The sequence below is a fragment of the Barbatula barbatula genome (assembly GCF_947034865.1).
Source record: "Barbatula barbatula genome assembly, chromosome: 19".
Classification (NCBI taxonomy): Eukaryota; Metazoa; Chordata; class Actinopteri; order Cypriniformes; family Nemacheilidae; genus Barbatula; species Barbatula barbatula.
Window position 1 is genome coordinate 19,117,925 of NC_136782.1, and position 14,486 is coordinate 19,132,410.

A 14,486-nucleotide genomic window follows, 5' to 3' on the forward strand; every position below is an offset into this window, starting at 1 on the left:
CAAGACCAGAGAACTAGGGGACATGGCAGGAAACAAGAACAGCATACAGTACATCCAAGGTACACGTACAACGAACCAGCACAAGACAATAGACAAGAGGGCATTAAATAGGGAGACTAACAAAGGAGATAACAATGGGCAGGTGTGGGTAATGAGACACAGGAGGAAAGCAATACTAGGAACGAGAGGGGCGGGGCCAATGACGAGACTGGAGAGAACACATATTATGTCCTGATTGACAATAATATGTTTCTCTCCACATGAAACACGTGGGTCTGTCATGATTCTGCCCCTAGACCAGAAAACCAAGACAAGATGCAGAATCATGACATTGAGATGATCTGCATTGTAAATGTGTGTTCCACAGATCTGCACAGAAAGGCACATTACTCGAGTATTTTGAAACAAACAATTTTCAACTAAACAAAAAAAGTCAACTTCAAATTATAAGACAACAAACAGAGATTGAAGTTCACCCAACTTTAAAATGTATGTTTTAGTCATTAGTTAACCCAACACAGTCAAGTTTACCTACTGAACAACACAACAAAATATGTATTTGTCTTTTACTACAATTGGACATGTTTTCTGTATCAAACAGAACCAGAACTTTGATCAAATAACTGTGTAACAGTTTGTGTTTGTGCATTTATGCCAGTTTTGCCATTGCGTCATGCACTTACACCTCAACCTTGAACACACAAACCACAAATCTGTTCAAAAAAACCTCTAAATACAGCAGATAACTAACAGCAACAACAATATTAAAGCATACATTAAGCACTAATCATTAAAAGAAAAACAAACAGAATTGAACATGCTGCTATGCATCTTGGGAACTTTGAAACTCTTGCAACATTGTTTGTTCAGAATACACGGTTTTGTAAGTTGGGAAAACTTTCTGACGCATTTTGGACCAAAACTTGAGAATCAAAGTCCAGTCAACAAAATAATATTTATTAGAAACATGTTTAGGCTCATTTTGTTTGGTATATGCAAAACAATCATTGGACTCAAACTAATTTCTATATTCAAGTTACTGATTCATCTTTGTAGGGAGAACATTTTGCAAGATGGATCTTTTACATTGTAGACATTTTAATTTCACATTATTGTTTTTTAGAGCATCTGATGATTCTAGCTCAGCAATCTACAGCAAAGTGATGAAGAAAAAACCGTCACAGGTAATGCCAAAAGCATCTTTCAAAAGTGTCACTGTCCATAATTCAACACTCATGCCATATTCATTAAAGTTTGATCCCTGCAAATCTTTCTTTAAAAAATAAACTCCAGCAGTAAAATCTAAATAACGTAACACACTGTAACTTTAACGCCACATTTTGAGTCTGTCTGGTTATTTCTCCCTCCTTTCAGAATTTAGAGTCGGAGCTGCACGATTATGAGAACGTTTCTTCTGCATGTGCTCCAAAACTTCCACTCGCAAACACAGACTGGGAGTCTGATACCAGCGAGGAAGATGAGGTCAAGTACAAAACTGTATCTTTGGTTGTTAGACCGGGTGTCAGAGAACCCAGGAAAAAGATTTCTAGCAGTTCTAGCACTACTAGCTCTGAGGAAGAACGGACGTAAAAACATAAACATCTATCTATATACAGTATCTGAAAGATATGTGATATCATCAAGTGGCTTGTTGACTCCTCAGAATGCCTTAAATTTTACAATAACAGATCACAATAGTTTGAATGATACTGTAAATATGCTGTTGTTTGTATGTTTTGGTAATGTTTTGTGCATAAAATGGTTGCTACGAGTGTTTCTTATAGGCTGTATTTTAATTTCACCAATGAACTGAGTTAAGCTGTAAAGCATGTTGAATGTTAGCAGATGTTTTCTTCATAAACCCTTTAAGTCAGTTATTTTAGTTAGGGCAGGAATGCTTGGTTTCTATTGTGATATGTTTGTGCAGATAAAATAATAAAAATGTATCTTATTAATAACGTATTGTTACCATATCATCATTGCAGTTTATTGCCAATAAAAGATTTACATTTATATATCACATATGTGATGATGTATCAAGATTTGCCCTCTATGACAATATAACAACAAGTACAAGTTAAAGAAGTTGACGTACAATTTTTTCACCCTAAAATCAGACAAAAGAGTAAAACACACTGGCCTGGTTTCACAGACAAGGCTCGCTTAAGCTATAGGGCAAAACATCTTTGGTTAAATATAAAAAATATGCTTTAAACAACACTTCTGGGGCCCGTTCTTCGTACGTCGCTAACTCGGTTAGGCCTAGCTGGATTTGATTGTTGACGATTTGGCATTATCTTGGATTGTTCGGTTCTTGGACGCTCATCCTGGACTTGCTGTCATAGCAACAGGTCCGTAAACTTGAACCTGCTCGGGAGCAGGCTAACTTCATGTAAACAGGATTAGATTGCGGCTTTATAAGCGGAGGAGATAGGTAAGTCTGTCGCAGCCATGTCTTGTCCATTTTTACGACAGCAACCTGTTGCGAATGGTGCAAGAATAATTCGCAGAGCTTTTCGAATGAATAGACAGGATCATTTAGCCCAGCGCGATAGCGTCATTGTTGAGAGATACCGTTTCGTAAGGGTGTTATTTACATCATTCATTTGGAACCACACATTAGGCCTACGTGTTTAACACGGAGGAGTCTGGCTTTAACAACAGCACAGACTGTGTGCATTCGCAAACTTTACCTGGCGCTCAAGCTGTTTTTAGGGGTTTTTGTGTTATTTCTAAGCCACTTAAAACCGCAGGATTTTTTAGCTATTGCAAGTACATTTATAATTGTTAATGACATGCAATCATGACCATACCAATAAGTATGAATAACAGTTTGTGTCCTTCAGGCTTCCCTAACGGGATTGGTGCCATAGACTGCACACATGTCCCCATCAAGGCCCCCCCAGGCAAAATATAATTTTATAATTATAAAATATCAATATAATGAGGGGGATTTTGTAAAGCGAAAGGGCGTTCATAGTGTAAATGTGCAGGTAAATTACTATTACAATTTATAATACTCCAGATTATTTCATGGAAAAAAAGTAATGAAATCAAAAAGTATGCAGTTGACTGACTAAAATCTCTTTGATGGTGTGTAACTCTATGCTCCACGTCACCAATGTGGAAGCAAAATGGCCAGGATCAGTGCATGACTCAAGAATTTTCAGAGAGTCACATTTATGCACATTATTTGAACGTGGTAAGGGAACATACATTTCAAGCTCACAGTATTATACACAGTATTATGCTGAGCCTAACAGAACTGCATCTTTCCATTATACAGGGGATTGTGACAGGATCCTGCTTGGAGACAGGGGCTATGCCTGCAGGCAGTATTTTATAACGCCCTTCCGTGAGCCAAACCCTGGACCACAAACCCGTTACAATGCAGCTCTAGCCAGGACAAGCATTGAAATGACCTTTGGGCAACTAAAGGGAAGATTTCAGTGTCTGAAAAGTCTGAGGGTTGCACCTGACAGGTCCTGTGACGTAATTGTTCCATATGCCATATTGCATAACATTGCCACTATCAGAAAGGAGAGGACTTCTGTGGTGGGGGTGCAGCCTGATGATGACCTCCAGCCACTGCACTTGAACCAACCTAGTGGCAGAGCTGCACGGGACAGAATTGTGGAACACCATTTTTTTACTGAATAAAAGACAAGACAAATATGCTTAGTTTCTTGAGTTTTATTTAAAATATTATTTATAAAGAAAAGCCAGCAAGTCATATTTTGCCTGCAATAAGAGATAGTTATGGAAAGTCAGCAATACTACTATGTGTGAAATAGTGTATTAGCACTTACTCTGAAGCAACTCTATCTCCAGTGAAATTTTTCTCTCTTTCAAGTTGTCGAGTTCAATTTCTCCTCTAATTTCTCTTTTTTCACCTCAAAATACTCTATTTTTGGTTAAAGATGCCGCTTATATAGGGAACGGATGTCATCAGGTGTAATTTTGTGAAAAAAAGGGTCAAAACATGCCTCATGCAACAAAAGACAAAAGTAAAACACTGCCCACCTCTGTATCAGCAGTTTTTTGTGCAGACTGTTCTGTGAGCCTTTCTGTAGACCTTTCTCTAGGTGTGGACTCCTGCAACTGATGTTGCAGACAGAAAGAATAGGTACACAAGTATATACAAATTATAGTTAAGTTATTTATGCACTTACAGGTTCTTCCTCCAAAGGACAGTCATCTGAGAGGATTTCTTCACAGGACGTGCAATGGAAATAAATGGGTATTACAATGTGTTGCACTCTTGGGGGGGGGGGAAATAATGTCATTACAATTAACTACACTGTAAAAAAATAATGTGATCAATAACTCATGGCAACATATTTTATATGAACAAAGTTTATTAGTTTTCACTTTCACAAACATTTGAAATGACTGTACCAAATTCATTTAATGCAGCAACAAACCATTTTACAGTATACTAAGAGAAATAAAAGCTCATTTAGCCTAAAAGTAATGTAGGTGTTGCTGCTACTGGTCCCTGGCTTTGGGTATAAGGAAGAGCTGCCCCCAGGGATGCCCTCCACACTGGGTCGGTTTGAATTCAACCCAAGGGCCAGCTCTTCTGCTGGGGTATATTGTGGGGGTGCAGGACCACCACCTGTAATCTTTCAGCCTTTTTCTTTGTGGCTGTCATAAATAGACACATCATTTAACAGTGGCTTTTTACATAAGGACTGTATAAGAAGTGAAGGCTACCATTTTGTAGAATATTCTTGTACTTCACATTTACTTGTTCCCATGTTCTAGTGGGTCCCGTGGTGGCTCTGACATATGTAAATATGAAATAAATAAAAAATACATACTGTAGAAAGTGATTGATAGAAACATCTGACATGGACACCATTTATGCATTTAATTTGTTTGAATTAAATGTTCAAATTGGGCATAACCTTCCATTAAAAGCTCTTGTTCTGCTTGAGAGGAAAACTGGACGTGTTCTTTAGCCATGCTGAACAGCCAATCACAGCGTTGCTGATCATTCTTTCTACTATCGATACATATCCCCTTTTAAACCAACGCAAGAACGCGCAATGATCTCAGATAACTCAATCCAGCGATACTAATCATAAACAACAGGTGTGTTCGAAGAACCCAATTAGCCGGATCATGATTAGCACGATGATGTCATCTTGGATGTGTCTTTTGATCTCGGATGTAATAAGCGACGTACGACGAACGGGCCCCTGGTGTGCATTTTGAGAAAACAATTACACTGATATACCTTGAGCCTTGTCTGAAACTGAGCCAATATGATTCATTCATTTATTGTCGGGTAAAGCATGAAATTTATAAAGCATCATTTGTACACATAAATGAAAAAGCCAAAGACAGATATAGAACATCATCTTTTTCTGTGAAAAAAAGGAGTGAAGCACATTTTGAAGATTTTAAAGTGGAGCCTCTTCATCCGATGTTTCCATACATGTTTTGATCTGCCATATTGGTGTAATAACTTTCATAATCCTTAATCATAAAAAAGAGAACGGAGATACACGTGTCAGATCAATCTGTGACATGTTTCAGTGTTGACCCATTATAAAGTAATGGTAGTGATCAGATACTTTACTTACGGATTTCTTTCGCTGACTGAGATGCGCAGGAGAAAAATAGTTGAAGAAGTGAACAAATCATTTATAATAAATATTTTATAGTTATTTAAACAAGAATTTGATTTAAATACACTTACATGGTACATTGTTTACAATATTATATGATTATTTTTATTATATCCGCCAGATGCCAGAAACACATTAGAAGTACCAGGAAGCACATTAGTATTTTCATGAAAATAAATATGTTCATGTACTACAATTACTTTTCATAGAACACATGACAGTTTCAGAGACTGAGTTTAAATGCTCAATATACTGTACTGTGGTGAGGAAGGCGGGACGAGAGCCGTGACTCGGGGCCGGTGGCGTGAGTGATCAGTGAAAGCAGCTGTGCGCGCACCGGTCCCACATCTTATCACGGAGGAGATTGGGAGCTTAAAAGGATGATCGGCAGGACTGTTGACGAGAGAGGACCGGGCCCGAACATGTGTTTAGTTTTTGGTATGTTTTATGGCCGGCAGTCGACCGTGAGGTGGCTGTCGGCCGGTTACTTCCGTGTTTATTGTTTATTTAATTAAAGTTTTATTGTTCAAATGTTCGCCGGTTCCCGCCTCCTTCCTTCCCTTCTATGGATCTTTATTACAGTGCTTAATGCTTCAGTTCATCGTTACAACAGCAATTATTTTCTAGTAGTTGGCAAAAACATAGAATTGTTACTCACCCATGACTTTAATATTCTTATTGGCGCTGATGTTTCTTTTATTTCCATAGCTCACATCACATCCAACAGTAGCGTTGTGTAGTTCAGAGGTTGGTATAAAGGTCAAAGTTGAGTTGAGTCCTTCAGAGGTGGTCGATGTGGTGACATTGTTAACATCAGTGATCTCTCCATCTCTTTTCTTGATCCACCATGTGATGTGTGGAGGAGTTTCAGGGCACGGAGACGGTGCTGAGCAGCTCAGGTTGGCCTGTTCACCTTCTCTGAGAGGAGGAACCTCCATTACAGGTTTATCTGCGAATAGAAATACACAGAGAGGTAAACCGTCAATCAAACTGCTGTGTATAAGAGCTGGAGATCTAAATCTAGTCTAAACATTTATGTCATTTACAGAATCAGCTCTTTTAAATTAATCTTGTGTCAGGTGGCTGTCAGCAGTGTTTTAACTTATTTATATAGGAAACCATGAGCTCTATGCAATGTACTTTGCAACAGTTCCTCGGCTAACACTTTAAAATCTTAAATAAAAGAATTAGTTTATAACTCTGACATGAGAAAGAACTGAAAGAGAAGAATCAAGAAAGAGAAGGTGGAACTTTTTTAACTTCGTCAAACATGAGCAGCGTTACCTTGAATGATGAGTTTTACTTTACGGCTCAGTTTGTTTTGATGTCCCGCTTTGAATTTATATTCTCCCTCATCATCTGCTTTTATATCTGACAAAATAAAGCTGCAGTTCTGTTTGCTCATATCAGGTTCAAGCATCTTAAGCCGTTCACTTTTAATATCTTGTTCATTGTTTTTAATTTTTTTTACATTTTCAAATGTGAACGTGTCATTTGAACATTGGACTTTTTCGTCACATTTTTTCCACATAATTGTATCTGTAGAGTTTGATTTGTCTGGATAAGTGAAGGTGCATGAAACAAGAGCACATAATCCTGGCACTGCAGTTATTTCTGCTGGAGTGAAGTTGAGGGTCCAGCTGGTTTTCTCTAATAATAAAGCACAAAATCACTTATGGTAAATAAATAAAGTCAACCTAAACCATTGAAACAAAAAACAGTCCAATTTAAAAGCCATACCTTTACATAAAATATCTACTATCGTCATCAAGAGAATTGTACAACTTGAGATGATCTGCATTGTAAATGTTTGTTCCACAGATCTGCACAGAAAGGCACATTACTCAAGTATTTTGAAACAAACAATTTATTCAAATACAGTCAATAAAAACAGACTCTTTTACCCTTTTCTCCAGGGAACTCCTTCACGTTGCTCTGAGAAGTGCAGAAGTGCAGATATAGAGAGTTTATAGTTCCTCTGTGGTGTGACTTCCTTGTTAAGCTTCAAATGATGCACAAGTATGGAAGGGCCGTTGTTGCATACAAAACTGAGAAATAGAGAAGCACAGCAGTGATAAAAACTAACTTTTCATGTAACATTGAGGTTTTAAAGTGAACTACATATATAGTTAGTTTATCAGTCGGGGTCTAAGTGTGAAAGCGATATGTGCTGATGTGTTGAGTGTGAGCAATAAAACTCCTGCAGAATGAAATGTATTAAACTGAGCAAGTCATTTGATAGAATTCACTTAAATAAAGAGAAACTTCAAAACCATGTACAAAGGATTTAAGACTTAAAGGTTGGCTTGCTGTTTGGTCTCTGCTTAATCTCAAGAAAGTGAAGGAATGCTACTGTAGCTGATGCCACATTACAATTAGGTGACGCAAGTAAACATGTGAACAAGCTTTGCAGTCAATGTTTGCACTCATGTAGCAACTTGAACACTCTCAAAGTACGTCAATATGCAAATAATTGTAATATTTTATATGCATACAATTTGAAAACAAAAACAGAAGTCTTGCACAAATCTTTATTTATAACTGAGTGTTTTAGTCAAATTCTTCTGCATTTTGGTCGAGCTTGTATGTGACATTTCAATGGTAAAACATGTGAACGTACAGTATATAAAACATTTGTACTTTGCAACGAAAAGCACTTGATTCTTCTGAATTCTTAACGGTTCTCTAAAGCAGATTGGCCTGCACACACTCCAGAAGACATTGCAGTGTGTTTGAAAATGTTGATAGCGACCTCTGTTGACTCATCCGGTCATGTGCAAACTGAAGAGGATCCAAGGTGTTTGCAATGAAAGTCTTGATGTAACTCATGGTGATTCTCTCAAGCATCGCTATTGGTGTCAGTGCAACGGGCCGGAAGTCATCGAGGGAGGCTGCTTTACTGTTTTTTATGCGGTGGAAAGATGAATTTTTCCAGCTCCATAAGTGCATAAAAAGAGAACGCTGTATCCAAAGTGTGCATAGAAGCTGAAGAGCTGCCAGACTTTCAGATTAAATACTGAATAAATGTGTTACCAGTAAATCTGTGCTAGAAGAAATCTTCCATGAAGTATATGTTGAAAATATTTGTTTTAACAAAATAAAAACGTGTAGGCCTACATCGAAATATATTTTTTAAGTATATACAACTTAAGTGGGAAATTGTTCTTTTGAAAGTAATTGGCAAATAATGACACTTTTAGATTATTCAACACCGTTTATAATAGTAAAATCAGTTTAGAAAGAAACTTGATTGAACAAAAATAGAAGTTACACTCTTTTTATTATAAGTCACACATTTTGCCCATCAAATTACATTACACCTAATACAAAAAATGACATTTATATTATGCATTTATTGCATTCTCTGAAGATAGGACCTTGCAAAAATAATGCTTTAAATTCCAATACAATCAGGACTGTAACCGGACAACAGTTCTCCAAATATTTATTAATTCGCCTAAATAAAGGCTTATTTTAATAAGAAATGTCTCACAGAATCACTACGATGAAGCACGAGGTGGTGGTAAATAAGTTGTGAATGTGAATTGCGTATGTATTTCTCCTAGAAATAGAAAATCAACTCAGCAAATGTTTAACAGATATTGAAGCTTTGAACTAATGGGTTTTCATGGATGTCCTGTAAATATTACACCGAACAACCTGTAGGATTTGCATTTACTTTTGTAAAGTAAACTTCACATCCGAAACGAAGTCAAATCTACTAAATCAAGCTTATTTTTTTACCTGTATGTAATAAAAAAGTTATGTTAATCTAATTTGATTATTACACATAAGTAAAGAAAACGTGTTTTTGTGTAGGTCTGGTTATTATTTGTTTAGTAAATCTAACTTAACTTTTTAATAAAAGTGCACTTTTTGCTCACATGTACGGAGTTGAAATGTATTCATAAGGGAAACCATGAGATCTGTGTAACGTGATTTGCAACACCAGTTTACGTTCTGAAATCCTGTGCAGAATGAGTTTAGCATCGCAATGACAGAATAAAACTGAATGAGAAGAATCAAGAAAGAGAAGGTAGAGCTTTTGAACATGTGCAAACATGAGCAGCGTTTTCCTTATAATGTATACATTTATACCACATGACAGACTTTGCATTGTCTGGCTATGTGAAACGAGAGCACATACTCCTGGCACTGCAGTCACATTTTCTGGAGAGAGGCTGATGGCCTGGTGCTCATTTTCTTGACTGTAAATAAAAACTAAATAAAGCATAACGTTAACTAATTATGATCATGTAATACAGACTATATACAATCAATGAAAACCATTAACACATGAAACAACACTGCAACTTAAAAACACAAAGTACCTGTGCATAAAAACGTTAAGATCAGCATACAGAAGACTGTACAACTTGACATGATGTGTGTTCCAAAGATCTGCACAGAAAGGTGCATTACGTGAGCATTTTAAACAAACCGTTTATTCAAATAGCATATCAGACTTTGTTGGAGGGCCCAAAGGCAGCCCGGACCCGGAAGGATGCATTGACACGTCAGGATGTGCTGAGCAAGTTGTGTCGTAGTGTTAATGGACGTGCGAATTGTGACTGAACACTTCTACGAGTTGTGTGGATCTGGACCTACTATACCAGCAACTGGCTGGCTCTCCGAGAGGACTGCAAACTGTGAAAGTCATCCGGGCCCCAGTCACGTGGTCTTGTTTGTTGAAGGAAAACTGGAAAGTGTATTTTAATTATTAAATGTATGAGTTTATTACATGTATGAACGGCTGTGTTAGTCGGAGATTGGCAAATCATATCACTGTGTGAATCGAATATTGTGTGCTCACAACTCCAATGGGGAAATGTGCGGGGTGCAGTGCTTCGAGTAACCACTAGATTGTAGTGTTGTGCCGTGTTAACTGTATTTGCCATTTGTACTGGAGTCACACAAAGCTGTTGTTGCTTGAACTTGATGCATATATCTTACATTTTTCTATTTATCTAAACAATCTTTCAATAAATGTGATATATTTTTCTTAGGATTCCGGTTTACTATGTACCCGTCGTTCTCCTAAAGCGTATTCTCTTTAAATCGATCCTCAGATTAGATGATTAGATTCAACTTTATTGTCATATACAAGTACAGTGTAACAAAATGTAATTTAGGTCAAACCAGAAGTGCGATAACCAAGTGCAGGATATACAGTTAGAATAAATACAGAATACAATATTAGAAAAATACTATACAACATGGACTAAGAAAATACTTTACAGTAGGTATGTTCAGAGAAATTGACAGTAGATTTGTACTTTGAACAATATATACAGCTGACTATATACTAAGAGGAGAAACGTACAGGTGGTTATGAGCAGATAATAACTGAGACTAAAGGGGGTTTAATTATTAAGTATATTTTATGAACCATTACGTTTTTATCATTCCGCAAATTGATGAGCATGTAAACATTTGTGACCCTGTGAAAACCCAGGCTAAATTCTCTGAAAATCTAACTTATTATAACAATAAGGATCAAATATTAAATTCAAGTGTTAATTTCAAGATTTCAATCTTTAAAATGGCATTATTCAGTGTTATATATTTCACAGAATATTCAGTAGGATGGTGAGAAAACAGTAAAAAGTATGAATGGCTAATTTAGTAAGTAAATTAGTTTTGTGTTTATGTTCAGAGCATTTTAATTGTACATTACATTTGTTGTTTGAATGTTGTCAGTAGTTTTTTATTGACAAATATTATAATCAGGTTTATATTAAGAGTGCATTCCCCTAGCCACAGAGCCTACAATACTTACATATATATATAATAGCCTGATAAAAGATAATATCGTGTTTATACATACATTTACATTTTTCCATTTTAAGACGCTTTTATCCAAAGCACATGTAGCATTGTTAATGCAATGCTCTTACCACTGAGCTACTGAGCAACAGGAAAGCTGTATATATATATATATATATATATATATATATAATACCACAGAACCCTGTGCTGTTAAAGGTTTTGTTTGTGATATGAGGGTCTAGTCTTCACCGCTGACCTAACTTCTCTTTTTTTAGGTTTGTGGTAAACACATCTTAAAGTAGTTAGGAGTTGTCATCATTTACTCACATCATTGCAACTTACTCCTGCAAAACACAAACGTTGTTAACATAAAATGTATATGAAATTCATTAACAACGACTTCCTTTCTCTGCTGCATTTCAAATGTTTTCTTTTATTTCATGTGAAATAGATCAAATTAAATGGTACTCAGAGACAACATGAGATGTTTTGAAATGAATTTTGTGCAGTTGGGCGTGATACACACTTCCTTAATCGGTGTTTAGATCACAGTTGACACTGTGTAGTTTGGCCTGTGTTTTTGCATCTCCTCGTGCATGCCTACATAAGATGAAGCTGGAAGTTGCACATAGCAGCGAAGAAGGAAATTAGACTTAAAGCTTGTAGACAGAATTCTCTTTCACTCTGTGTTATACCATAAAGAAAAAACATTGTAGCATATCTGATCTTTAAATGCTTTAAGATAGCAGCAGCAGTACAATATAAATTACAAATTAAATACTTGTGTTTTACAGCTATTATCATTTGTACCCCAACACATGTGTTCTACTGTTTTTCTGTTACCGTAGCGACCACTTTCTCAGCATCCGCACCCATGTCGTCAATAGCAGCATTGAGCGCATGTAGCATAACGGTAAAAGATCGACCAACGGACCTGGTTTGGCTCGGCATGGCCAGGTCCACAAGTCTTGCTGTAGCGGTACTGGTTTCCTTTTCGGCCTTTGCAAGACATCTTTTGACCTCACTCTTGCTGACCTCAACAGAAAGAGCACATGACCTCAGAGCCTTCAGCCTGGATGGGTCAATACCCCGATGCCTTGCCATTCGCAGCAGAGAATCATCATCCAGGCAAAGCGAGATCTGAGCCTTCGACAAAATCCTTACGGCCACGGTAGCGTCCACCATGGAGGCCACAAAGGGCACTGGAATGGCAGAAACCCCACCAGATAAAGATGCCGCTGCCCACACCAGCGCCTTAAACGCGTCTTTCTTCTGGTTGACCAAGGGGATGGAGAAAGCGGGCAGTGCCAAAATAAAAGCATGTGCCCTGATTTCTGGAAGGTCGCCTCGCATCACCTCTAAAAACGTTAGGAAGTGCAGTTTCTCCAAAGCAGATGGGTTAACAAGGAACACCTTTGGTAGTGGAACCCCTTGAGTTTTAAGCACGTCCAGACTCCCTATCTTCTTCGTTTCCAGTGTTTTCTCTGTATCCTTTATGGAGGCTAGTAAGACAAAGTAAACCGTCTCCTTTTGTAGAGACCGAAGTTCCCTCCACAGTGCCACACTGTTCACACTTGGACTCTCTGTGAATGTCAAAATGATGGCGTTGTATCGCAAAACTTTGTAACGGTCTATATAATCCTCTGCTTCAAAATGAGAATCGTTGGGGATGGATGGCACATCCCAGAGCCGAAAATCCGGATGCTTGGGATTGGGAAACACAGCGAGTTCCTCCGGGGCAGCAGAAGATGGAACATGAGCCGCTTCTTCATCTTCCTGGCCGAGTCCTCGAAGAGAGTTTATAAAAGCAGCTTTTTCAGCACTTCTGTCACCAGCGACTGCAATGTTAATTCTGCTGATCAGCATGTCCTCCACGGCATCTTTTATATCTGAAATATTGTTCTTCTCTATGGATTCCTTAAGGGTTTCTAAAAGGTTAAGACTCCTCAGCACATCGGCCATGTTTAAAAATGACAGATAATCTACAAATAAAGAAGACAAATTGTATTTTAGGTTCTGTTTTATATCTATTGAATGCTGTAAGACATGTATTTTGTAAATGTACAACATATATACAAGATATTTATATAAATGTCAATGTTACATTTCTATTTCATTTTTAATGGCATTGATTACAGAATTGTGCATATGACAAAAATAATCAAAATACCTACACTTATACTAAAGAACCGATATATGTATTATACGAATACAGCTTAAGCATTTGTGATTTTTTTACTTATAAGGATAGCAAATAAAACAAGTCTTAGTCAACTGAAACACATACCTTTCAGATCATAAATGATGATGGCCGGAGTGGTAAACCGCTGAAATTATTAAAACACACGAGAAGGATATATTCAGGTGGTGTGAGCTTTACATGCTGACACTCTCACGAGCTATTTAAGGATTCCCTGTAGACGGTGGAACATTCTAATCCTGTTATCCGAGGCATAATCCAAAACATAGCATCTCATAGAAGCTGTGAACAATGTAAACAACAGCACGGTGTCAATAATGGAGTCCATTTCACCCTGTTGAAAACAACAGCATATGCTGGTTAGGTATGTTTTGATGCGTGTTTAAGATGGTGTAAGCTGGTCATGTGCTGGTCCTTAGCTGGTTTAAGATGGTCAACCGGCATCAAAACAAACCTAACCCGGCATGTGCTGGATTTTTCAACGGGCTGTTGCTCCCCTTTAACTGTTTAATTGACTCTTTTCTTAGATTGTTTAAAATCATGTTTTTCTTCTACCACCATACTTGACGGTGCAATAACACAAACCACAGCTGTGTCCCGATCTTCTGTATACTGCCATATTTTGGGTCTGAACAATAATTGTAAAACGGTCCGTTCTGGTCCTTGATTCGAGTCGATTTCTAAGCCGTTATAAAATACACAGATTTATAGATGCTGACCGCATTACACAGCCTAAATATCCTTTTTTTACAAAACCTTGCTATGCATATGTTTGAAAAGGCACTCTGCTTCGAGCCGTGCCACAACGCCCTTAGCTGTTATAAAATGCACTGCTTATTGATTTAATGAAGTCTGAAGATTTATTAATATGTTTTTATCAA

The 14,486-nt window shown here is 37.4% G+C and overlaps 2 protein-coding genes across 4 annotated transcripts; both read right to left on the reverse strand.

Moving 5' to 3' along the window:
- Nucleotides 1–4,344: 4,344 nt before the first annotated feature.
- Nucleotides 4,345–7,602, reverse strand: LOC306909001 (sialic acid-binding Ig-like lectin 14). 3 transcript variants are annotated; one of them, XM_079482334.1, is made up of 6 exons: nt 7,541–7,602; nt 7,377–7,459; nt 6,921–7,286; nt 6,295–6,585; nt 5,592–5,607; nt 4,351–5,484 (listed from the first exon to the last, which is right to left on the reverse strand). In XM_079482334.1, the coding sequence occupies exons 2-6, from the start codon at nt 7,435–7,437 to the stop codon at nt 5,409–5,411; spliced, it is 810 nt and encodes a 269-aa protein (XP_079338460.1). In that variant the 5' UTR covers nt 7,438–7,459; nt 7,541–7,602; the 3' UTR covers nt 4,351–5,408. The 3 variants fall into 3 exon arrangements, 2 of the variants coding, with proteins under 2 accessions (XP_079338461.1, XP_079338460.1); XR_013788054.1 differs by having other exon boundaries at nt 5,242–5,484; nt 5,592–6,029; XM_079482335.1 differs by lacking the exon at nt 5,592–5,607 and having other exon boundaries at nt 4,345–5,484; nt 6,278–6,585.
- Nucleotides 7,603–11,817: 4,215 nt separating this feature from the next.
- Nucleotides 11,818–13,983, reverse strand: LOC306908469 (interferon-inducible GTPase 5-like). The gene is made up of 2 exons (XM_079481359.1): nt 13,693–13,983; nt 11,818–13,387 (listed from the first exon to the last, which is right to left on the reverse strand). The coding sequence occupies exon 2, from the start codon at nt 13,365–13,367 to the stop codon at nt 12,231–12,233; it is 1,137 nt and encodes a 378-aa protein (XP_079337485.1). The 5' UTR covers nt 13,368–13,387; nt 13,693–13,983; the 3' UTR covers nt 11,818–12,230.
- Nucleotides 13,984–14,486: the final 503 nt, after the last annotated feature.

Coding starts and splice junctions, on each gene's coding strand:
- LOC306909001 (XM_079482334.1), bottom strand. CDS start 7,437: ATGCAGATCATCTCAAGTTGTACAATTCTCTTGATGACGATAGTAGAT. Junction 7,287..7,376: donor AGTAGATATTTTATGTAAAG/GTATGGCTTTTA, acceptor CTTTATTATTAG/AGAAAACCAGCTGGACCCTC. Junction 6,586..6,920: donor AGTAAAACTCATCATTCAAG/GTAACGCTGCTC, acceptor TTCTATTCGCAG/ATAAACCTGTAATGGAGGTT.
- LOC306908469 (XM_079481359.1), bottom strand. CDS start 13,367: ATGGCCGATGTGCTGAGGAGTCTTAACCTTTTAGAAACCCTTAAGGAA.